This window comes from Ischnura elegans (genome assembly GCF_921293095.1).
Source record: "Ischnura elegans chromosome 13 unlocalized genomic scaffold, ioIscEleg1.1 SUPER_13_unloc_1, whole genome shotgun sequence".
NCBI lineage: Eukaryota > Metazoa > Arthropoda > Insecta > Odonata > Coenagrionidae > Ischnura > Ischnura elegans.
Window position 1 is genome coordinate 7362099 of NW_025791657.1, and position 27188 is coordinate 7389286.

At 37.3% G+C, this 27188-nt stretch overlaps 1 protein-coding gene across 1 annotated transcript; it reads right to left on the bottom strand.

Moving 5' to 3' along the window:
• Window positions 1-837: 837 nt before the first annotated feature.
• LOC124172543 (gastrula zinc finger protein XlCGF57.1-like) lies at window positions 838-27188 on the bottom strand. The gene is made up of 8 exons (XM_046551988.1): window positions 27159-27188; window positions 26326-26445; window positions 23207-23335; window positions 20394-20513; window positions 17715-17846; window positions 16115-16187; window positions 8688-9798; window positions 838-985 (listed from the first exon to the last, which is right to left on the bottom strand). The coding sequence occupies exons 4-8, from the start codon at window positions 20457-20459 to the stop codon at window positions 838-840; spliced, it is 1530 nt and encodes a 509-aa protein (XP_046407944.1). The 5' UTR covers window positions 20460-20513; window positions 23207-23335; window positions 26326-26445; window positions 27159-27188.

The window sequence follows — 27188 nt, forward strand, 5'->3', positions numbered from 1 at the left end:
ACTTAAAACGCTTACCTCCAATTTTGACTGCAGTCACCACCACCGACCTCGTTCTCCCCTTCACCTTCATTTCGATTAATTCTTGCCGTTAACAACCGTCAAAGTACCGGGAAAATAATTATGCCATCAATCTTTTCATGCCAAAACCCATACTCACCACTCGTCTTTCGCTCCTAGCAACTTGAGAGAAATAACGGCAACCGACAGCTTTTCGCGCGGGAAAAGATATACGTGTTGCCAAAAGCTAACTTTAAAAAATACATTGCCGCTGAAAACCGGGGTCGCTTATATGCCCGGTAGATGGGTTCTGTATGTTGGCAAAACTTACGATGGGTAGCACACACGCAGCAAGGGAGAAGCAGTTCAAATTTATGAGGAGAGAGGATACCCAAATGTTGCAGCAGATCTGTGGCAGGGCAGTAAAGACATGCGACAAGAGAGATGCAGTGGTGCCATAAAGTCGGCCTGGCCTGAGGCTATTGCCCAGTTCAGTATCAGTGGGGCACACATGCTGCAAGGGAGAAGCAGTTCAAATGCAATGGACTTGCAAGGGAGAATGGCATCAGAGTTTCAGTTAAGTGCCCTTTTTCTTGTTGAGGACAAGGCAGTGCAGTGCAGTTACAAGGTTGTTTCATGGCAGTTTCCACACATTCAGTGGAGTTTCAGCCCAGAATCAGCTCTGTTTCAAAGGAAAAATTTTTACTTGAGCAGGTTCGAACGACATTCTACCCCGTAAAGCATTTACGTGTACCCTTTCATTTACATTTCTCCAAAACGATAAAACCTGTCCCGATTCTACAGCAACGGTAATGTAGTCAAAACGTCTTCATTAATGATCTACCCACTCGGATGACCATTGGGCCTCACGCTGACGACTTGGCCATTATTTCCACGCATTTCAATCAAATCACGGACGTGGACTTCATCCCGGATCACTTGCACTAAGTGGAAGACTGGATTACCACCAGAAAGCCTCAACTTAAACCTAAAAAATTAAGGAGATGCAGTTTACAAGGAAGAATGAAGGCTCTACCTGATTCCTCATTTACAATGGCTCCTATAGAACCAGACGAGGAAAAACACAATAAAATTTCTAGGAGGTATTGCGGATGAAAATATGACTCAGAGCGCAAACAACACAGCACCAATCAATTGTGCAAAAAGTGCATCTCCTGCCATAATAATGTGAACGTTTTTGAAATGGTTATGATCCAGCCAAAACTAGCGTACGCCTATCCCGGTTAATCCCTCCAACGTCCATTCGATATTCGAGCATATCTCCTCACACAGTTTCATCAAAATCTGTGGTGGTCGTGAATACTTCCGTGACCGTATCTGATAGCCTTTTCGTTTAGCCCCCCTGAAAATTTCCTCTCTCTCCTCTTGACTTTCGGACTGCAATGTTTGAACTGCATGAGACAGTTTAAGCACTTATTCACAGCTGCATGTTGTACAAATGTTTTCAGCAGTAATGGAGAAAGCCGAGCAGAGAGAAGAGGGAAGGATTCGTGGAAGATGCAGCTCGCCAGGCGAGAAAGAAATCCCTGAAGGGTCTGCCTTTTTTCTCTCAATCAGCCGGTGGCAAACATTGTCTTCCCTTCCTTCGATGCTTGGGAGACTGACGGAGAATAAGGAAGAGGGGATGGCGGGAAGGAAAGGGGAGAAGCGAGGGACAGGTAATGACCTTGAAATGTGACTCTCTCGCCTCTTGCTCGGCACTCCAGGGACATCAATTAGCTCTTTGAGAATTAAAACTGTCGATACGATTTCCGCCTATGCCGTGAGCCCTCTTGAATATACTTACTCTATGGTTGTCTTTATTTTTGCTGTTTCAGAAAAAAATGGAATTGGTGTCAGCCACAGCTGAAGATTCAAACAAACTTCGCGTTTCGTACCTTTATTTCAATTTTCCATACACACGGCAAAAATTCACTAAAAATCGAGTAGACATGAAATCTCATCAATTATCATAAAAGTCCACAGCAACCTAACTAGTTTCATACCGGGCAAGGGTATAGACTAACTGCCCACCAAGTCCATAGGATTATTAACACAGCGTTGTTATAATAAATTAGGCACTCAAAAAATTATAAGCACTTAATAAAACTTAAATATTGATGCATAATATGAGTACTTATTTAAGGGCCGTATTCAGAAACGGTGATTCAACTTGTAACGGCGCGCTCTGTTGACTGCTATATCCAGAAACCTCACTACTCCAAATTGGTGGGAGATATGTTGCCACATTCATTTTGGACTAGGTTGATTACGCAGACGAACGTAGCGACATAGAAATCAAGAGGAACTAAGGGAAATAATTGAATAACGAATGTCTCAACGTGAGATGTGCGAGGTCGTTCTTTTCAATGATTCCATCTTTATGATTCAAGTCATTGGGGTGATTCCAACAACTGAGTCAGTCATTTCGATCATTCAATCATTTCGATCACTCAATCATTTTGATTGATGACTTGGAATTGATTGAATCAAGGAATGAGAAGATTGAAACAATTCAACCAATGAACTCCGATGATAGACGGATAAAAACCTATCCATTGAAATGAATCGCATGACTTTAATGAATTATGATCGAGATATTGAAGAAACTTATTTCAATAAGCGCAATATGAAAACTATAGTCAACTGCTAATTTTAAATGAATCATCTCCTGTAATAAAGTGCTAATAGCGATTCCGTATTTCAAGATACGGAGAAATATTTTTGCATAGATACATTCTTGGAGAGATTTACGAATTTTGAGGGAAAGATGTTTCATGAAAACAATCATGCACGCATTTGTAAAAGCATCTCTGAAATAAAAGAAATCCGATTTCGGATTAAGCATGCTAAATCCAATTGATCTTCTATCATTAAATTCTAATGTTGCTCACCCAACACCCAACACCGACACTCATTGCTGTACTAAAATTTTCGAGGGTGCAAATCATAGATGTGCCAAGTGCAATTAGTAAATTTCAAGCAGAATGTTTTTCACACATTTCATCCGAAGTGACAATGAAAAATAAAAGATGAAACCAAAGTTTTGAAATATTGTTCTTTTAGGTACCACATTTTTCCCAATGAATTGCGGAAACGCAATATGTTAACATTTTGTGAATCATATTAAGGGATGAATATCACCATTACTTCCGAAAATTCATCTTAAGTAGACTTAAGCAATCCGGAAGATAAGAGAAAAAGTCGTATGTACAGTCAGGGTAATTACGGCTTAATTATGTGTTTAAATCATCTATCGTATGTCAATTAATATTCATGAAATTACCTGATAATACAGCACGGAGATAAAAAATACATTGCGTAATGGGAAAAAAGCGATTATATGAAAGTAAACGGATGAAAACATCAATTGGGTTCACAAAGCACAACAGAAATATTTTCACACCAAGAGTAGGAACTTAGAGTCAATCACTGAATAAATAGGAAGTCTGTCCGATTAATGATTGATCCAAATACCGAAAAAAACGGAAGCCGATTTACGACAGACCACGGAGCCGTAAGTCGGGCTGATTGATGAACGACTTTACTTTGCGCAATGAATAATGAGCCATTTGAATCACTGGGTGATTAAATCATTTTGAACGAATCGATCAAGAACGACCCATCACTTGTGGCTTTGTTTGTAAACAAAATGGAAACGAGTTGTAAGTAGAATTTCGGCGTAGGAGAAGATTTTGATTTTAAAATTAATTATTGATCGGAAGGTTGCATTGGAGTGAAAGAAAACCGATGTTGTGGGTCTTTCTTTAAAGATTATGGCATGCAAGAAGGTGGAGGTCGAATTTAATCAACACGACGACGCACAGTGGTCCCAAATCAAAAAAAGCTGGCCAAAAGTCATTTTTTCGACTTTTTACGAGGAAGTTTTGAATTATGTATTCGGATTCTACAGGATATGGCCTATAATATTTCGTACCTGATAGGTCTGTGTGATTATTATGTTGACCTGTGTAACCCGTCAAACATGGGCATTTTCAGCCTAAAACGCCCGAGGCGTAGAAATAGCCGATTTTAGGGAAATTCAACTTAATAAATGACTATTTAAATTTCAAGGGATTAATTTGTAAATTTTAATACGGTAAGTTTGCATATTTTTGTACAATATTATAGTATTTTTTGTTCGTTTTAGAATTCATTATAACAATATTTAATTATTTATAATATTAGCTATTTTTAAGGCTATTTATAGTCAAATGTGTCGATATGGTTTTGTGCCCCACCGTGCCCCTCGAAGATTCCTATGCTGAATCCTTAGGAAGAGTATGTACAACAAGATGGAGAAAAAAAATCTTGCCTATACTTGCCTATCTGACATCTAGAGGGTTTTAAGTTGAGCGGTGCACCGCTCCGCTGAGGGCGGCTGGCCGGCGCCCGGCGGGAAACAGTGGCATTATCGCTCAAATATTCCTGTATCGGTGGTCAAACTTGCATGGTGTATACTTAGCATAATTCTACATCCTGTACGATTACATACATCAAGTGCTTCACGCCTATCGTATGCACACTTCTTGTTTGTGCACTCACCTTCAAATATTCATGAAACCAATGAGGGCCGTTTTTCATGCTCTTAATGAGAAACATTATGAGTGATGAAAAGCGACTACTTAAGTCACTATGCGAGAACCTTACAGTAACCGCAAGATGCTTTTCTTTGCAAAACTTTCCGCATATTTTTATAGAGATCCCTTACATGCCGTACAGCGTTGTCTGCACGTTATTCCGAAATAAGGTCTTGACGCTAAGAGAAATAAATGCTCCCTAATGGCAAGAATTGTTCACAGGATTATTTCAACAGCCCATAGACGTAGATAGGATTGAATTCGGAGGGAAAAATTCGTCTAAACCCACCAATGGAGCGTGCATCTTGCAAGTGCATTTTTTAATAATAATGGAATGAGGATGACGCCCTCCCTCACCAGAGCCATTGCATGGATGTGGTAAATATTTCCTACTCAGTTTTATTTAATGATTTTCTTAGTGAACAAGTGCTGTGCTCCGAACTGTGTTAATACGGCTAACTCGAGAAACTTCTCCTGTCCAGATAATTAAAGCACTTGGTTTGCCAATGTTTGGCATTCAAATTTCAGGATGCGCCGGAAAATCAGAGGCAAGTCTATATAAGGTTTTATATCTTTTATTCAATGTCAACTCATAATTTCCGGTTTATTATTGGTTAAAAATAGACAACTTTTAGAAATCACATTCCTCGTTTCAGCCGTAAAAACACCTGTTAAATTTGAATTATGGGTGCCGCAAATTTTTTCGTACCTTGGGGTGTACAATAAAAATACAGAGAGAAAAGAATATTCATAAGCGAAGAAGAATGAATATGACGTGGAATATATGATAAGAAGATTTTGACTGAATGAAACCAAGCATGCAAAAAATATTCTGACGCGTTTTGCGCGAAGAATGTTTTCTCGAAATACCTAAGAAAGTGGAATCAAAGGTCGAGGACAGATGAGCATTTCAAAGAGACGTTCAAAAGCTGGTTGCAGAAGGAAATGAAATTCCCTCGAGAAGCATATCAATATCTCCCTCTCGCATCTAGTGAGTGCAAATGATTACCGTGTATGCACAGTCGGCGAATATATGTAGTGTATAAAAATAATCACTCATTAATCTCAATCATCATATTTTTAAAAGTGGAGTTTTAATTCAGGATTTCATTTCAGACAAGATGAAACTACGTGTAAATATGAAATTATAATCAATAAGTAAGAAATATTGGACCCGTTTCCATAATATTGAAAAATCTACGAACAAATGCTTTACGTGTATGAAATTTAATTATTATTGTGATTTGCAATTTTCACGACAGGTATCTATGAAAGACTTGTCCATAGACAATCAGTGATATTAAAATCTCTATCCTGCGGCTATGAGATAAATAAGGAAGCCTTCAGCCAGTATTGCATTGAAATAGCTGAGCTGTACATCGATTATAGTTTGCATTATATGCTGCTCATGGTACATATAGTGCTGATACATGGAACAGCAATTTCCAAAGAATCCTTTCTTACAATTGAAGTTTTAACGGAGGAAGCATTGGAGGCCAGGAACATAGACATGAGGAAATTCCGAGTGGAACATACAAGAAATTCCTCAATAATGTTAAATTATGAAGATATCTTTCGAAGGCCTCTTTAAATAACTGAATCATACATTTTAATTACATCAGGAGTTACAAAAAACGAAGTCAGCCTATCAGGTGAGGTGAACATTTGCTAATTTTAAGTGATATGCAGAGCAACAATGAGTCCGATGGGGTGACATCGGACGACTATTCTTTTAAAATTCGTTTTTTGTGATACATGAAAACGATTTTATTACAATTAGAACATTATTTTCCTCGATGTTCTTAATATCAGTCATTTTATTTCATCTAATGTGACTTATCAAATACATGGAAGCCAAAAATGAGTAAGTGTGAGTATTTTTTCCGATTTTTGTATCTCACCGACTATGCTGATGGTCGCGGGTTCGAATCTCACCAATTTCATGTCGTTAATTCTATAATGGGTTTTAACAACAATTTGTACATATTTTGTCTTAAATTATACTATTTTAACCTCTCCATGAACACCAAGTTATCGCTAATCGCAATGACATCTGTATCGAGATTTTCTAAAAATTGTTTAAATAATAACAGCTCAAAAAAGCTAAAATGAAGAGATATCGTAAAAATAATGCCAAAATCACATTAAGACGATCAAAATCCATTAGGGACATCCAATTCTGTTGCTATTTTAGGTAAAATTACGACGTTTTTAATTTTGACCAGCTTTTTTTCGATTTGGGACCACTGTGCGACGTGACGAATGTAAGCAAGGTAGATTTGTAAAATTTCTGCAAAAATGTTTTTTTTTTAATTCTTCAAATCTGAATGGAAATTATTCATAAAATTTCTCTTTTCCATGATCTTTTAGAAATCTTCATGATAGAAATGCCTTTTCGGACTTAAACAACCGGATATTTTATTTCCTTACGATAAAATTGTTTAATGCTCACATTGTTTATGTAAAATACTTCGTCCGTAATGAAATGATCTCAATTGATGTATCTCGACACGCAAAACCAAGCGTGTAATACGATATTTTCCTAAAATATTATCTATTTGTACACAGCAGAGAAGTTAATTTGTTCATGCCTATAGATGGGACACAGTTACCAGTAAATTTATGGCCACTTACATGAGAAGGAAATTCCCTGCATTCATCATTTAACCCTTAACCATGGCAGGCAATGTTTTCAAGAGGACGACTTTTATTGTCATTTAAGCAAATAATTGCTTTGTGATTGTGGCTGGCGAATAAAAAAACGACCCAATATTGATGTAATAATTGACAGGAAAGGGCGTACAGGAACAAGTAAAACAGACGAGTCACTCAGTTTAACACTCTCTTTATCAATCGTAAAATATCACCAACTTAATATTTTCATAGAAATTACATAGAGGCACTACATTAACTAACGTCAATAAGAAAAATTAACATTGATTAATAACACATTGAACATAGATATTACACAAAAAGTTATTGTTAGGACAAAATGCCTCAAACTTTTGTCGAAAGTGTTGAGATACATGGCCTACATTTAAATGTAAATAATTTTCTACCAGTAAAGCATTAGCAGTAAAAAACACAAAAATAAATTATTTGATCCTTGAAAATATGGTAGAGTAAATTTACTCAAACATTTATGAAATTAGGTCGCAGACCCAACTGAACATTGTTATATTATTTTCAACATCATGGGACAATTTTTCCATTTAAAAAAGCAGTAATCGAAGTAATAAGAATTATTTACCTTGATGGCTTAAGAAAGCCAATTAGATTACTAAGACCTAACACTGAGGGCTTGCAAATAAAGAAAAGTTGGATCTACTGAGTCTTTTAACATTCATTGCAAGAATGAGGCTTCTTTCCTGTGTTCCCGCATGTGTAAAAGAAGGTTTTTTTTGGAAGAATTAGAGTTTTCACATTCCTTGCATGTATAAGGCTTTACCTTTTTATGAGTACGGATATGAACGAAAAGGCTTCTCTTTTGAGAAAGAGATTGCTTATTCACGGCAGGAATGAGGATTCTCCTTTGCATGAGTCCGAGTGTGGACGACAAGGCTTCTCTTTCGAGAGAAAGACTTTTCACATTTACCGCAGGAATAATGTTTTTCCTTCGTATGAGTCCACATGTGATACACAAGGTCACACTTTCGGGAGAAAGACTTTTCACATTCATTGCATGGATAAGGTCTTTCTTTCATATGAGTCCGAATGTGGATGACAAGGCTGCTCTTTCGAGAAAAAGACTTTTCACATTCACCGCAGGAATAAGATTTCTCCTTCGTGTGAGTCCGAATGTGAAACACAAGGTCACACTTTCGGGAGAAAGACTTTTCACATTCATTGCATGGATAAGGTTTTTCCTTCGTATGAGTCCACATGTGATTGACAAGGGTGCTCTTTTGAGAGAAAGACTTATCACATTCATTGCATAAATAAGGTTTCTCATTTGTATGAGTCCGAATGTGATGGACAAGGTTGCACCTTACAGAGAAAGACTTTTCGCATTCATTGCATGAATACGGTTTTTCCTTTGTATGACTCCGAATGTGACGGACAAGGTTGCACCTTAGAGAGAAAGACTTTTCGCATTCATTGCATGAATACGGTTTTTCCTTTGTATGACTCCGAATGTGACTGACAAGATCATTCTTTGTAGAAAAAGACTTATCACATTCATTGCATGGATAAGGTCTTTCTTTCGTATGAGTCCGAATGTGACGGACAAGGTTGCCCTTAATAGAGAAAGACTTTCCACATTCATTGCATGGAAATGGTGTTTCCTTCGTATGAGTCCGAATGTGGATGACAAGGCTTCCCTTTGTAGAGAAAGACTTACCACATTCATTGCATGGATAAGGTTTCCCCTTCGCATGAGTCCGACTGTGACATACTAAGTTGTCCTTTCGAGAGAAAGACTTGTCACATTCATTGCACGAATAAGTTTTCTCCTTTGTATGACACCGAATGTGACGGATGAGGTCACTCTTTTGAGAGAAAGACTTGTCACATTCATTGCACGAATAAGGTTTCTCCTTTGTATGACACCGAATGTGACGGACGAGGTCCCTCTTTTCAGAGAAAGGCTTGTCACATTCATTGCACGAATAAGGTTTCTCCTTCGTATGACACCGAATGTGACGTACAAGGCTGTTCTTTTGAGAGAAAGACTTGTCACATTCATTGCACGAATAAGGTTTCTCCTTCGTATGACACCGAATGTGACGTACAAGGCTGTACTTTTCAGAGAAAGACTTATCACATTCATTGCACGAATAAGGTTTTTCCTTTGTATTAGTCCGAATGTGACGGACAAGGTCACCCTTTTGAGAGAAAGACTTATCATATCCATGGCAGGAATAAGACTTCTTAGCTATGTTTCGACTACCTGTGCATGATTTCCCATCTAACATGAACCTAGTCCTCGCTTGCCTCACATTTCTCTTCTGCCTAGTTCCTCCGAGGTTTTCCTTAAGAATCTTATTTCCCTTTTGCCCCACCACTTGTCTTTTACATAACAGATGATTTAAACTCTTGGAGGAGGTGGGCTGGCTAGAACTAACAGTCTCCCTTTTTGAAGCAAGACTTTTGAGGGGCATATCTTTTCCGATTGACAAAGTTTCTTTCTTCACCTTCTTTCCTTTCCTTGAACGTGATGCTCCAATTTTTGGTTCAAGGAGTGCAAAAAAGGCTGAGGCTCTTTCAGGAGCAGGGAGCTCTAGAAAAGAATTTTACATTAAAAATAAGTAAGAGATGAAATCTGTAACTCTTTACCCTTATTATAACAGCCATTAGACAGATATCAAGGTAGCCTCTTTGACTGATCTTTAGGTTAGATGCTTTCAAGGCGTTAGTTTATTTTAAAGGTGGTTTCCAAATGATTCTTCACAAATTGAGGGGTACTTCTCCTCAGAGAAAATGTGCCAAGTTTGGCAGGTTGACCACAAGTATCTACTCCAGAAAACAACTCAGTGTAATTTTACATGAACAGAAGTAATCATAAACTCGATTTACCAATGGCATGCATACACATAACATTGAATTGAAAAATTATAATTATCAAATATAAAATTTCCTAGAATTGCAAGGTTTAAAATATGCAAAATACAAAGTCACAGGAACAACGGAGGCCATAAGGGAATTGAATCTCACAAACAAATCATTTCCAGCTTAATTAATCATTGGGGGAAAATAAATGGCTACAAATATATGGTTTACTATATGAAATTATCTTCAAGAACTACAATTACTAAAAAAAGAAATTTTTATATTGGATAGCCAACGACAAAAAAAGCATTAAGTGAACACCACATTTTCTTAGGGGTGGATCGCGCTATGTCAGAAGAAACTTTTGTAACCACTATACCTTGCAATATTATAAAAAATATTTCAAGTACAAAGGCACGGTGTATTAATGATCTCATACACAGGTTAACATTAAGGATGGTAAGCTCCGATGCCTCATATCAAAATATCCGCGGATATTGCCCTTCATCAGATATAAAGCAATAAGAACAAACTAGTTACATAGAAGGTTAACACAAAATGCACAACACTACCACAATTTTAATAAAAGGCTTTCCATGCAAAGAGGAACTGCATTGGAAAAACTATACAATTCGTAACTCCTCAGTAGCCTTTCCCCACACTACTTCCCAACTCCATCCTAGGGCCACCTAACATCTTCCGGTTTCACTAGCGGATCATGTATTCCAGATTGAATTGACTATAGATTAAGTCTTGTAAGCAATCACAGTAAACCCTGATTCATGAGTGACTCTGTAAGAATGTCTATTACAATTCCTCACTTTCAATTCTTGTCCAGAATGAATTTTCATAACACTCAAAGTATGTCAAATGTGAATCAATGTACAAAGTGCCACTATAGCATCTTATTGAAAAAATAAACCTAGCAGTTATACGTTATATTACCATACAAAAAATTCAAACTTTTCATATCCACCCTGAATGATGGTGATGCCCTCTACTTTGCTGTACCACCTTTAAAAATTTTGGGTGAAGCTAAGTGTTGAAGTCTTAGCTAACGAGAATAAGTAAGCATAGTGTGGTCACCCTCTGTCATTACTCTGCAAAAGAAAACCTTCTGCACACAAGGTATTGATATTGGGTTTAGTCTTTTTTAATCAAATCAGATTTTCTCCAAATTTCCCTTCTTCCATGATTAACTGTTAGGCCTAATAAAGCACAGTTGCCAAGAGCACAAAACAGTGAATTGGATGGGGTGTGTATCAAAGCCAAATTGTACCATTAAGTCATAACTGGACTACACTATTTTCACTCATTTCAAAAAATTACATGTTTATTATGTCTATGTACGCAATAATTGAAATAGGAATTGGAATCATATGCTAAGTATTCTTCACCAGTGATTTATTGGGAATTGTTTTCAATTAATGAGTCTCAAAGGCTAAATTGTTAGGTAAGGTATGCTGGAATTCCAATATGAATGCACATGGCTACAAATATTGGTTTATATCATTCAAGCATGGTGAAAATTTTGCTAGACATTTGCCGACCTGATTAAATTCTTCAGTAGAACTATTAACATAAACTAAAGAAAGGTTACATGGTTGAGAAATTAAGATGCAACATCCTTCAAAGGGGAGTGTCCACCAATCTGGTGTCAGAATTCAATAGAATTTTCTTGGGTTATACAGTCCATTGGGAGCTGTCCTTGAATGAGCCCCCATTGGGTTTTATAACCAAATAGTTAAATCTGAAATGCAGTTAAACATTAAAAGGTCAAATGTATTCATGAATAGGAGCCACTCTGCAGAAAATGAGCGTTAGTACAGCGGTAAACCCATTACCAAGCGGTTAACTCAATGTTGCGTATATGAAAAATTATGGAATTTTAATTCTTAGAAATATCCTACACTTCAGGATAATATTTTCTTCGGTTTACTGACATTTTGAAATATCCTAAAATTTACTGTTTTTCGTCAAAAGTTTCATAAAATTATTTATATTTTTTTAAATTTGAAAATTACCTTTTTCAAAGCATTGATGTACTACAAATTTTAAATGATATATCCTTAAGATTAACTGAGCAACTTTTTCTCTCACAAGGGTAATACACGATCTTCGGGTGGCCGACTGAGCTCAAATTTTCCGATTTGACAGATCATGGCTATCAATTCAAGATGCCGAAGGAAAACAGCGCACCTCTCGTAATTTTTCATGAAAAAAGCCATTGAAAATCGTAAAAAAGATGAGTCTACGTCGGATATACGTGTTTCCTATCACTTTCTTCTGGACATTGGTGGCTGGGTGGTCGAATGCTAAAGTAGGAATTTGGAGTTCGATCCTCTCCTTTTGTTTTCTTATCTTATTTACCTCAATAAAAATATTTTTTATTAATTTTTCTCAATAATAACGTGCTGAAAAGGGTAGGAAATGAATCAAGGGCTATATAATAACGTTTCTAATGGCGATTTTGTTTTTATTTGTTCTCTCTAGGAATATTAGGATATTCCGAGTGTAAATTGACTTCTGTAGGGGTGGGGACGGAATAATGACATTTAAGTTAATAAATGGGAAGGAAATCCACCCCATAGACAGATTATGCTTTCAATGGGAAATGGAAATGGATCAGGTTGGGGTAATTAACAGAATGAAAAGTGGGCAGAAACCCGGCGTCGGCATTATGCAACCCTTAAGGAATGGCGCCAAGGGGGCAAAAGTTTAATGTCCCATCCGACAGACTGCACTGCACTGCTGGTTTAATCCACATTACATGCATGGATTGAATGCAACGACTGCCCTGTATTTTTGACGGAATACTCGCATCATTCAAGGCGGGGTACGGCAGCGGAAGGAATGTGTTCTCCGCTTGTTCGAGTACTATCCTGAACTTAGCAAACAAAGAATTTCCAGGAGTGGTCAGGTAGTGTGCTGGTCATCCACGTCCAAATCTCGGTAAATAATTTAAGAGCATTTCGAAATTCAATCCCTGTATTCTGTGTGGTATTCAGAGGTTGTGAGTAAACAAAGCAATGGGAGAATGTCATTGGGAATTCCTTATGGTCATGTCTACACATTTTAGATTCAACACTTCATCACTTAGTTCAGCAAAATTGTTGCGCACCTACGTGGAACCGGTACACAACAAAATCATTCGCTAGAAATGTTACTTAGTTGACATTCAATTCAGCTTTTCATGCATTCAATTTTAGAGACGATAGAATGACAGGTTTATAAACATATAAGTTGAAGCAGGAGTATGACAGAAGGTGTAGTTCCTTATGCAGGCTTCCGCGGGTCGATGAATATGAAGATACGTCTCTTTCGGGTAATACACCGCGTGGGTCCATTATTCTCGGACGACAGTTTCGCCGGCGTTACAGTCGGCTTCACTTCACTGACCTGAAGAAGCCGACTGTAACGCCGGCGAAACTGTCGTCCGAGAACAATGGACCCGGTGGAGCGGTGTATTACCCAAAAGAGACGTATCTTCAGAAGGTGTAGTGTTGCTGTGGTCGAACCTTTTTACCGCATTTTTCTCAGTGCTTGCCATTCCTTCTTCCCGCGCTTAGATGGTAATTCTAAGAATCAGCGTTCAATTGGGTAGATATCAGTTAAATCGTCCTCTGAATTGCCTCTTTATCACTCTCTCAGTAATCATATTAATAATATTTCAATAGTTTTTGGTCGGCTTGTTGTCACAAAATTCATCCAGATGAAAAAGTGAGGAAAATTTTACGCCTCAGAAGTAAACCTTGGAAGAAATGTCAAGATGGTAACTGAAGAATATTAATTAACATGACAAGTAGGGTATAATATTTTCTAAGCTTAGCAAGTCCAATAAAGATTACAGTATTAAAGATATGGATGATTTCAAGGGTACATCACGGCTGATGAAATAGTGGCTGCAGTGCTAGTACTTAGGGAGGGAAGTAATGCGGTTGTACTTAAAATATGTGAACTCACCGAAGAAGAATATAGTCATAAATGATGGTGATATTCCTCTGCCTTAGGATGCTTTTAAAATACATTCAAACCTGCTTCAAGGCAAGCCACAGTTGAAACCAGTAGAATCTAAAGATCAATCATCAAGTTAACGCAAACATCCAGGTAAAAGATACAGAAAGCAAACCGGTATCCTAAATTCAAAAATTAAGAGTAACTTCCATTCGAGCCCCAAATGTCTTTAAGAGTAAAGCAACAGAAACACTCATTACTCAGTATGCATGCCATTCAGCAATTGAAATCATTCACTTATTTATCAGAGAAGAATCACTTGAATTATTTTTGAAACATTCAAATGAGTATGCTAGAGAGAAAAATAACCATATTTTTACTCTGAGAATGGCAGATTTAAAATAAATTCATTGGGATACTAATACTGTCGAGGTACAATCCATTACTGCTCACTAACTAGTACATGACAAATCAAGAGGGCATGTCTGTCCTAATAGTGAGGTGATGTATGATACGGAACAGATTTCATAACATTCAAAAATATCTGCATCTCTCCGATGATTCTCAAATTGACAAAAGTGAAAAATTCAGGCCTTTTCTCAGTAGACTAAATTAAAATTGCATTCAGTGTGGAATTTTTCGAACAAATTTTTCCATTGATGAGCAAATGGTTCCACATTTCGGGCAACACTAAGCTAAAATGCTCATCTGCAGGAAACCAATTAGATTTGGTGGTAAATTGTGGTGTCTAGCCTCATCTACAGGCCATTTCTATCAGTTTTTTCCCATATCACTGTTCTATATTTGTTGAATTTTTGTAAGTCTCCAAAACATCTAACCATGTATTTTTATAGTTTCTTCACCAATTACATTCTGTTGGCAACTCAAAGTGATAAGGATAATTTTGCAGTAAGAACGGAAGGAGAAAAACGAATGGGAAACTGTGCTGTTATGTCTTCGAGAGATTTGGCAAAAAACCAAAAAGGAATTTGAGGGTTTCCATTTGACAAGTGAAAAGATATTCTCTTGGTTCGATGGCATGATAATTTTGTCGTCACTGTTGCATCAAACTACTGGAATATTGAACCAATAGTAAGGACGAAAAGGTATAACCGGAGGCAGAAGAAAAGAGAACAAATTCCACAACCAAATGTCATTAACGATTACAATCAGGAAATGGGAGGGGTAGAAATACATGATAATTCTACAGCATGTTACCCTATCCAGATTAGCGTAAAAATGGTGGTAGCCTCTATTTATAAATGGGCTCTCTTGTGCAATGGGGAATGTGTGGCGATTTTACATCATGGTCATGGGCAAAGCAATCCTCAGTTAGACTGCCAGTCTGAGATCAAAAAATTGTATTGAGGCAAGAAGTACTTTCCAATACAAAGACTGGTAACAAATGGCATAAAAAGCGGTACGCATACGTGGGATGCCCTAGGAAAAATAACATACCCAAGCATGTCCTTCAATACAGAATAGGGCATTTCATCCAAAGGAATACTGATAAGTCCCAGTAGAAACCTCAATTGTGCAAATAATGGACAACTTTTGGGAGTTTATAGTGCAATGTTTATCTTCACGCAGAATGTTTTCACACATTTAATCATAAGTGAAGGCAAAAAATAAAAGAAGCAACCTAAGTTAGAATATTTGATTGTTCATTTATATTAATGTAGTTTTCCCAGCGCTGCATAAACGCAACATTATGTAAATCATTTATCATGATTAATATAATAATGTTTCATGCGAATTCATCTTGATTCGGCCTAAATAAACTGGGAAATAGAAAAAAATTAAAGTTGAAAGTTCTACATACAGTCTGGGGAGTATTGGGTTAAGGTGCCTGGTTGTAACACCAAGGATTTGGGGTCCAGGAACACATAAAAAAATTTCTGTTAACTTTATGGTAATATTGAAGAATAACAGGCCTATATAACATAAACAATAGAAAAATGCATAAAAAAATCCATGTGAGATTTGCAAAATTTGATTGGATTCTGAGATTCAGTTTTTTAATATTCCCTTGTCAGAATTAGTTACAAGTGTTTTCAATAGATAGTCATTTTCAAACACTGAAGAGCACTCACCCACTGCCTCCGTCATAGACTCCATGGCCATTGTGCGATTTTGAATCAGCTCCCCACTCTCCATACGAGAAGGCTGAAAGTAAGCAGATTTCAGATTTACCAACAACAACTGACATCTCTAAAATTATTTAAAATAATGAAACAATAATCTTCACTTCTTATGAATCTCTGGCATGAATACAAAAAAATATGAAGTGACAACACCAACATTAATCACAAACAATATCTAATTATTCCCTTCTCTCCTAAATACTAAAATATGCACCCCTCACAGGGAAAACAAGAGGGTAAAAAGAATAAATTAGGCGAGGGACAATTATTGTGGAGCAACAGGATTTCTACACAGTTAGTACTTCTATTCTTGATTGGGGGATATAGAGTACTTCTTCATGAATCTTCTTAACTTGGGGGGGATCAGGGATGCAGACTCACAAAAAATATAGGGGGGCCAAACCAGGGATCTTGCCCCAGGAAATTTTCTAAGTAGAGAGTTTTATGTTTTTTAAGGATTATAAAGAGTCATATGATCAACATTAGAATCCTTAGAACTCCAATCTTGGTATCTGGACACTCCGGATAAAATCGACAAGCCTGACACATTTTTTCCTCACACCCATAACGGATTTTTGAGGGGGGTCGGGCCCTCTCAAGCCCCATGGAGTTGGCGCCTATGGGAGGGATGTAATGTGGGATAGCTGTTTAACTTATTGGCTCTCATTCATTCATGGGGATGACCTCCTTCGCTGGCTGCTGTCGGGGTCGCTGCATCTTCTTTCATCATGGGCTGAGAGAATATTTAATTCAAGGCGTTGTGGGTTGATCTTATTCCTCTTGACATGGGAAATCTACCATTCTGTTCTCCTATTTCCTCTACTTTGCCACTCATCACTTTTCAGTCTAACCTCCAAGATTCTCTTCTCTCTCTAACTCTCCTCCACATGACAGGCATGACACCTTCAGCTGACCAGCATAGCCTTTGGCAATAAAATGAAGCCAAGGTCCCTGTGTCTCCATGAGCTGAAATTCGTCCATATGTTACAACCCAGAAAGGTTTAGGTTTCTGGGGATGAGGCAGGTGGGGGAAACCAGGAATGAAGCAGGTTTTCTTAGAAACCTCACTACGGGGAGGGGGGGTTTGCCAAAGCATGTCCTCATTTTGTAGAGTGAGGGGGTATAGATTCTGTCACCGTCTATCCCCTGCTCATAGGTGCTGTTTGGAGGGAGGGGTTGGGGAAAATGTGGACATTTCACTGGTCACGTACAAAACACAAAAAAAACCAGGAATCAGGAATGCAGGGAGTTGTGGGGGGAGGGTGAAACACTTTATAATTGAGCCCATTCCTGCTTCACTATGCCCACAAACATACTCAGTCAACACATTGCATCAGCTCTTTTTCCCTCGTCAACACCGATTTTAAGTTACCCATAAACCATGCCAAGTGGCATCGGTTACAATACCTTGTGCCCAACTTTGAAAATAATGATTAAGGTTTCAAAATCTGGGATCAAGTAGCCCATGTTTACAGAACTTGAATTTCAGCATTACCTCCAAATATCACTTTCATCCATTAATTTAATTGAATGTGAATTTCATGCATACCTCAGTGGCATCAGTCTCCTTGGGAGATAGTTCTCTCTTGGCTACAACCAGCAAAGAGTCAAGGTCTATCACAATGGTTTCTTTGCCATTAGAATCCACCACTTCACCTTGGGAAGATGTTGACGCCTGTGTCTGCATTTGAGTCCATAATCAGCATCATTAAAGACGGGGACAGAAATATAGAAACAGCTTCGTGAGTTTGCCAAAAAAATTATGGTTCTTATTAATAGCATATATATGTACATACCAACCATAATTCACTTTTGTAGTATTAACATGTAAACAGCTTAAGTGTAACATTTTTATGCACTAAATTGTACAATAATCTACCATAGTTTTTGAAAAAAACACTCATCTTATCAAAAAAATGGTAGGATTAGTATCAAGTAAGAAATCACTACTTACATGTGAATGACTATTAGTCTAATGCTGGAACGTGTGACTGAAACTTGGGTGTAATTTGAATTGATTTAAGATGTTTTTGCCACTGATTACATTGACTTAACTTCTGCTCATGCAAAAACTATTTGTATTCTGTGGATTTCATTAGCTAGATGAAGAGTGATGATGATTTACATATCGGTAGGTCAATGTTGTTCCATTTGCAGCATGCTGCAACAATGAATGAATTATTGAATCAGACTGTCCTGTTGTGAGATGCAACGAGTTTTTCATTTCCCCTCATATTTGAGTTGTATACTGTAATAAATGTATACATACAACAAGCTCCATCAAAATCAGCAGATGGAAAAAATAATTATCCATCTCAACAACCAACCTGGTCTACCAACATCCAATACTCTTTTCAAAAATGGTAAAGGACAAATCCTGAGTCCCCTTCATAATTTCCTCTACACAGTTCACACAATATCCAAATCTGATATAATAAATATATGCCTTACATTAATTCTTTTTTGGGAATAAATTTTCTTTGGAAGATACGACTAGAAACTGCATGATCAATTGATTTTGTAGAAATGCAACCAACCACAGCCAACACAAGCAAATTTCATTTCAAATTTATCATTCATAATGAATGCTTTTGTTCATTTTGTACGATTTCACCAAAGAATCATGACTCAAATGATTTGGTGTAGTTAGCCACACTATACTCGGTGATCAGTTGATCATCACTTCACGAGCACTGAGTGTGAGAGTACCAATTACTACAATAAGTAACATGAATGTCACTTGCTTTCCTTCCATATGGAGTATGTCTCTTTATGGAAGCGAAGCTTGGACATTGACAGCAGCAGAGAAGTCTAAAGGAGAAAGCATTTCAAATGCATTACTACCAAAGAATGACAAGGTCAAAGGGGATCGACCATGCACGTAACAAGGAAAAGCTAGGAGAGAGAGAGAGAAAAGATAATTTTTCCAAAAACCCTTAAAAAAAAAGATGGAACGGCTTAGTTGGCTACATTATGACACATAACAGTGAGATGAAAACAATTGTAAAAGGACAGGTGGAAGGAAAGAAGGGCAAGGAGCGGCATTGAATGAGTTTCATAGCCCAGGTCTTCAAGGATGTAAAAGAGAAGAAATATGTGGGCTAAAAAATGTCTAGCAGATAGGAGAGCTGCATCCAACCAATCTTACGATTGTTTACTAGCAATGATGCTCCTTCCTTCTGATTTGTGTTGATCAGAAGTGAGCATCGTACATATATTTATCCTCACAAATGTGGAAAGTGTCAGAGCCCTCACCTGTTCAGTGATCAAAGGTGAGTAATCAGAGAAGCTGTGTGCCCCCAACCTGTTCAGTACAATTAATAACTCATTTTGAATATCTTCTTCAAGAACGACACACAGGGTTCCCACTCTAACTAAATAATAAAATTCAGTTTTTTTCCAGACATTCATGGTCTAAATGTTGTCAAATTCATGGTCAATTGATACGCCATTTTAGGCAGGAACACTGATCAAGTAAAAATCATGGGCCTCACAGTAACTAAAAGTTTAAGAAACGCGAGATTCAGTGAATGCAAATGCAGCTATATCAGTGCTATCTCTAATGACATGACCTATAGTTAGAAAACTCCAGTGCTGGCTTAAGATTGTGAGTGAGAAAATAGAGGGAGCAGCATAGCAGGGAAGTTAAGAAGTTTACCAGGGTTAATGAACACCTTCGTTACTGGCCTTCCAGATTCGGTGAAGCCTTGTGATTTCTTGGCACATGGGCCATTACTTCTACTTAGAATATGTGTACAGATAAATGCATGACTGACCTTGAAATAAAATCAACGCATAGATTTCTCTTTTGATCCCCCAATTGTAGTTCTACAAAGAAGTTTGTGAGATTTTTCAGGTTTCAAGACAAAAATTCACGGTTTTATGGTCTATGACGTACCAATGATTGTCAAACGCAGTGCTGCAATCTCTCCATACGAGTATGTGTTCCGAATGGCTGATATGAGGTTTAAGCAACAGAAAAAGCAACTGAGTGATGGAAAAAGTGATGGGAATCCACAGCATTAAGGTTATCGAAAAAAAATTTCGCTCGACACTCACTTCGGAGTCATCACTGTATTCAACAAACAAGAGTGATCGCTGATGTGATCAATCGAAAATGATGAATAATGATCGCTTGAATCAGTCTTCAGTGATATTGGAATATTCCATGGAGGACTGAGGTTATGTAGTAGCAAAACTGCACTTAACAAAGGAAAAGTACACTCACCCAGTCATCCGTTGCCAATGGGTCTGAGACATCAGTTGATGTTATGGCTGGATCTGTAGTGTGCATCGCAGAATAATTACCTCCACTGAGAGGGTCTTCCTCCTCCTCTTTTAGATTAAACTAGAAAAAAATGCTGAGTGTCAATCAAAGAAGGCAAAAGGATAATACATGACAATAATAATGCTGATGTTCATTAGTAATAACAATAAAATCTCATTTACATGAAAGCCAAAAGCATGTTTGTGTAAGATTTTAGTGACCTACTACTATTAAATGGTTCACATGACTAGTTTATTCAGCACACCTTGGTGTGGAATGCTTCAGCATTTGCTAACCACAGCAGAAGCGGTAAGAGTCTTCACCTTCCAACCCAGAGGTTTCAGGTTTGCATCCCAACTGGGTGGCTTTCCCCCATCTAGGTCTTGTATTAAGCTCTAGATACATGCCTCCCCTTCAACTCGATCGTTTCAATGGAGAGGACTTAAAGTCCTGAATTTTATTGATCAACAAAGATGAAACTATTCTTACCATTCCTTTAAGTTTATCTTAGAATAAGGCCATATGCTCAGTCGACATTAAAGGATCAACTGACCATTGATACGTCATCAGCACCAACATAAATCTATCTTGCCAAAAATGTGCCATAAAAAACCATACATACGGTCAATTTTTAACTAAATGGACCCAACATGAACTAGGGCTCCTGAACAAGCCCTACATCCTACATAACATGGCAGCCAAATTTTTTCTGCTGATCATTACCAATGAATTTACATTTTAATGCATATTAAGGGAGACTAGCTCATATGAACAATTTTAAAATGTTTCGAAACACAGCAGAAAGGTAATAGGTATTACTACCACATCATACCATTGAATGGAATAAATAATAAAATTTTCTGAAGTGTAATATGTACATTGGCAGAAAGTATTAACGCACAGCTCATTGTTGTCTGAAAGCGGACAATTAAGGATCTATACGTCTTCCCAAATTTTTCCCAAATAATACTCTCACACAACTGGAAATTTCAAAAGCTCTATGCCCCTTAAGCCGGGGAAATAATCACATTCATTGCATTATGAGGATGAGCAGAAGATGCAGCTGCGCATATTCTCTGAAGTGTGATTTGTCCACGACTCACCTTGGATGGAGTTCACTCTAGTCGGGAAACCTGCAAACACAGTGAACATAATGGGCATTGAGACTCCCTCAGCACATTATCTTCTCAGTGGTATAATGGGTAAAGTATTACGCAACGTATCAGAGGTTCCACGTATCAAGCCTCACATGAATTTTCCCTTGAAATGAGGGAGGAAGACTAGCCCACGACACATTGCACCTGCAGCTAATGTTCGGAGCCTTGAAGCGAGGCTATATAAACTAAAGCACTTTAACATCGAAATATACCCTCACAAAATGCTTGACTCATTATCACTTCTTCAGGATCCAGCCACCAATATTTCTGACACGTATCCTCCATGATAGGTTTGAGGTTATCATAAAGTCAGACCCTCCCCATTATCTGTCACTTTTTTGTTGAAACTATCCACTGCCCATTCATGGGGAAGTGGGACAACCTCATCAAGAAATATAGTGCCATAGATCAATTATGTGTATGATGAACAATTTTGCCTAGTTCATCCATAATAGTTAAATAGGACCTTTTCAGTAGGTTGTACAATTTCCTCTGTTTCTTAAGGACCCACATAACATCGTTGTTCAACCAGTGAAATTTTTACAATCAATTTTAGTTTTTACAGAATATGCCAGGAATTTGGCAGGAGGCATCAAACATTTGGGCTTATAAAAATAAGTTACTCAGAGTAGATATAACGGGAGGCAATTCCAAGGTAATGAAAAAGTTATCCATACATGAACTCCTAATAGGACAAAAGATGCTTAACTTCAATGGGAAAATATGAATGTTTATTTTACTCTGCACAAACAACTGATGAGTGGTGTGTACTTGAGGTGTTTTTACTTCCAGGGACTAAATAAAAATTTAACAGTGTACATTGAAGTGGAACGTCATAAGTTTTCCCAGAAATAACTGACTACTTAACAACATATTCGCTCAAAAGGTATACAACAGTGCTTTGAAGCATGTGACATTGTTTCAGGTGTAATTGCAATATATCCGAGATAAATACAAACAACAAATGATAACTTCACCACTTTAAAGTATACCTCCACTACTGACCATGGTTTTATAACCATGTCATTTTCACTTCTCATAACCTTAAAAACTGACTGACATGAGATACTACAGGAAGCAGAATAACCAGTGATGGATGAAGCAGGAAAGAAATAGTCGGTAGAATAGTACAGGTACAGAGAGCATTCTACAAAAAAGAATAATCTACTCACAGCTGAGAATTAAAATACAGACGTAAGGAGACAATTAAAAAACACTACATTTGGAACATATTCACAAATGGTAGTAAGGTTTCATATATGCCAGCTGCAGAAAAGTCAAAAGAAGAGTGGGGGATAAGATGTCTTCTAAAAATGGTAACTTAATCGGCTACATCATGAGATATGATGGCCTTGTTAGAAGAATAGACTGACAAAGAGGAGGACAGGTGGACTGAAAGTAGGGAAAAAATGGCACAGAATGTTTTAATAAGTCAGGTTATTAAGGATATACAAAAAGAAGAACAAACACATAAAAAGGTGTACACACATAAGCAGATGTTAGACAAGAACCCAGGACTCTATGAAATGAATTTTAGGAATGTGGATTTATGATGGCAACATAGTTCATATGAAATTCAAGTTCAATGGAAAATATATAGTTCATTAATAGTAATACCTGATTAGAAGAGTCTTGATGCACCTGTTTGCTAGTAGCACCATCAGAGCAATCATTCACCACATGTCCTTCATCATCGCTAATCTGATCATTTTTAACAGAAGAGCACTTGTATGTTGCCAGATCACTCTATTGGAAAGAGGAACACACTTTGAAACACATTTTAATCTACAGGTGCACTAGTAAATGTGATCATGAACGAAACTTGAATTACAGGGTGTCTGTAGTAAACAAGTAATCCCTGATGAACTATTCTGGCCTCTTTGTAAAAAAAACAGAGTAACTTAACTGATGAATAAGATTCAGCCATTTAAGTTATTAAGTTATTTTTCCTTCTATTATAATCTAAGAAAAGCCTTGGGAAAAAAGGAGGAACAACTTCATTGGGCACATCATGAGAATGTTTAAAAGTGTGGACTTCCTGTATCATTGTAATTAATTTCCGAAAAGGAGCAAAGCAAAGAGTTCTGAGCTTTTAAAAAGAACATCATTATCTTGTCCAGAAATAACTGAAACCATTACATACGTATTTGCTCAAAAGGTATACACCAGTGCTTTCACGCGTATGACATTGTTTCAGATTTAAATGCAATTATTATCTGTGATAAAATATAAACAACAAATGATAACTTCCACACTTTAACATATATCTCCACTCCTTAACATGGTTTCAACACTATGTCATTTTCACATCTCATAACCTTACAATCAGACAAGCTGCAGGTGGCCTAGTTAACAGTGAAAGCATTGGAAATGTGTTGCTCATGAGTAATGTAGAAGGTAAAAGGGATCGAATGAGGAAGTACCAAGGAAGTACAGAGAATAGTAGGAGAAGTCTTCGAAAAGCAAAACATAATCGGCCACAGCATGAGATATGATAGACTTATAAAGGCATTCGTCAAAAAGAGAAATGGAGAGATGGATGGGAAGGAGGGAAAAGATTGCTTCTAGATGTACGTGCATCATTAGACAGATTATTAAGGATTTAAAACAGAAAAAGAAAGTAAATGTTTAAAGATATGATAAACCAAATTTAGAATGATGGCGATACAGCTCTTACGTAACTCAATTTCAATGGATAATAAATAGTTTGTAAATAGTATTACCTGACCAGAAATATCTTAATGAATCAGTTTGATTGAGGCGCCATCAGTGCAATCACTGAGTCTATTTCCTTCTTTATCATCGCTAATATGAACTTCTTTAACAGGGGGCACTTGTATGTTACCGGATTACTTTATTGGAAAGTGGAACTTCCATTAATACATATTTTTCGCAATTGGTACAATAGGCAAAAGTGATCATGAAGAAAATTTTAATAGGGTAGTGTCCTTCATCAAAAAAACGAAAGGCATTGATTGCAATTCCTGACCCACCATTAGTGTATTCATAATATATAAATTATTTGGTTTTAGAAATTCCAATTTAGACCAATTGCAATGTTCAATTTTAACCGCATTTGAAAAAGGCCGATTAGCGCCCATGCGATGCCACTCCACGTGACGTCACAGGGACCTAGTTTCTATATCACTTGATAGGAGTTTTACATTGTCTGAGTTTACCAATTCATGCATGAGACACAGAGCTCAGGGGAACAGCGGTTAATAATCACTGATTAAAATTGCCTTGGCTCGAAAAGTTTCCTTAATTTCATAGGGTATTAATAATCCTTATTTAAGCCAAGCATTACCTGCTAGCAGGGTACTCTGCTACCTGAGAGCAGCCTGCATCTCAGCGGTGCTTACATCCTAAGCCGATGGTCACCTCACTTTGCAAGAACGGGAACCAGAATGACGTCACACAGGAATTTCCCGGGATTCATACTCAGCCATCGCATTTTCACGCGCTTGAAATTTTCACTGTTCATTTTATCGCAAAAAGTAGATATCCTCATTTAAAAATATAAAAGTGTGAAATTCGTATTTCAGGAGTAATAATCTTTTGGTTTAGGCAATAAAAAAATAATGGGAAACCACCTCCTTACAGGATGTAAGTATAGAATAAATTATTCTTGATGAACGATTCCGGCCTTTTCATAGAAAATAGATTTACTCAATCAACCAACAACATTCGGCCAATAAAGTTCTTATTCCTTAAATATAATCTAATAATATCCTTGTTAAGAAGAAGGAAACACTTTATTGGGAAAATATAGAGGGTGATTTGCTCTTAAAACTGTGGACTTCCCCTTTCATTATAATTTAATTTCAAAAACAAGCTAGGCTAAGAGCACTGATTTCTGAGAAAATGATAAAAATCTAAAAATAAGAAAAATATTAGTATTACATTAATAATGGAAGGGTTTCAAGACTATGAACAACAACAGCAGAAAATCGAGTCAAAGTAAATAAAAATCAGTTCATGTCACTAACGATTGATATCTTTTGGTAATCAATTTCCAACGTACAACATCCCATTCAAAAGTGGTAAAGGAGAAAACCTTACTCCTTGTTATTTGTGTGCATGATTTTTCCGACGAAAATTATGCAACCCGCTTGACGTCAAAACTTTTACATCCGTAAAAGTTTTGACGTCAAGTAACGTAATCAATTTGCATTGCCAACGTGCAACACCCCATTCGAAAGTAATAAAGGACAAATCCCTAGTCCTTGTTGAAAATTCCTGTTCACTTTCATCACGAAATCCAAATCTGATCTGATTCCTGTGAATATCAATCTCCCATAAAGATCGAGCTCTGTTGATAGATCCGGCTAGCAGCTACGTCATGATGTCATGGTCATTTTTTAAACTGTTCCAAACTCAACAGTACTTAGCTTAACTCTCATTTCCTAATAACCCTTCCACTGTGTAGTGAACAGATTTGAGAACTCTTTGCATTATAAAAAAAAATGACTGCTGAGTGATGTGATGATAGTACGCTCACTTGTTCAGTAAACAAATTTGACTTGTTAGTTTAGCAAAAAACAAAAAAACTGTTTATTACAATGAATCAGTCATTTTAAATGATTTATTCACGAAATCTTATCTGTAGCCGATAATTATTGATCAGGTGAGGGAGAATGCTTTACTTTTCTGCTGAGAAGTGTTGGGAATACTCCGCAACCGAATGATATTAGGCCATAGCAAAAGAGTGCTATAGAAGGTAACAGTAAACTCACCAATCCATCGGTGGCCAATTGGTCTGACACATCAGTTGAAATTCCTGCTGGATCTGAGATGTACAGCACAGGATAATTCCCTTCACTGAGATTACCTTCGTCCTCGTCTTTCACATGCAACTAGGAGAGAATAATGGGCTTCACTCAATAAAAGAAAAACAATAATAACCTAATTGGGTAATAAAAAATCCTGTTTTGCTTGAGACCTCTCCAGCTGGCCAATGTAATCATGAGATTCTTGCCACTCACAGATCAAACTCCAGAATATCAACGTTCAACTAGGGAGGGGGGAGTTATATCACAAAGGGCATGCGGTTTGAAAGAGAGTTTTGGCCACTTACAGCAGAGGCAAAACAGCTGGAACGATAGATCGAGGTTCCACTGTACATTGAATTGTCTTCATATTTTCTGTACCCAGGATTTTAATGAGGTGCCTCAACAGTTATTGCTGGATCCTTCATTGAAATTAAGGAGAAGATGGCTTAAAACGAAGAGAGGGCAATAATGAGACAGTCCAGTTATAGCTAAGACAAACGGCTTGAACAGACATTTCACACAGTTATCCACAAGTCCACTCCATCAGTTACATGCGATTTCTATAAGAAGATTTCTAGTGTTGTACAAGTTGATTAACTGAAAAAGTTAAGTGTGGTTCAGCTTTCTGCCTCATACATTACAACTGAAAAAGCCCTTAACTGACGGTTGCATAACTGTGACTGACTTCCCGTAAATATATTTAAGACAGACACACTCTCTTTCTTATAGAACCAATAAATTTGTACAAATGAAGGTGGTTCAAATCAGGTTTCACTGTGTGTGAGAACACAACTTACCAACTCATTGTCCCTGGGCAGTACCAAGTC

What these genes read in the sequence shown, in the direction of transcription:
- LOC124172543 (XM_046551988.1), bottom strand. Translation starts at nt 20,459, where the DNA reads ATGCACACTACAGATCCAGCCATAACATCAACTGATGTCTCAGACCCA. An exon ending in CATTGGCAACGGATGACTGG is followed by an intron (nt 17,847 to 20,393) that starts GTGAGTGTACTT and finishes ACTCAAATGCAG; the next exon opens with ACACAGGCGTCAACATCTTC. An exon ending in GTCTATGACGGAGGCAGTGG is followed by an intron (nt 9,799 to 16,114) that starts GTGAGTGCTCTT and finishes ATTCTTTTCTAG; the next exon opens with AGCTCCCTGCTCCTGAAAGA.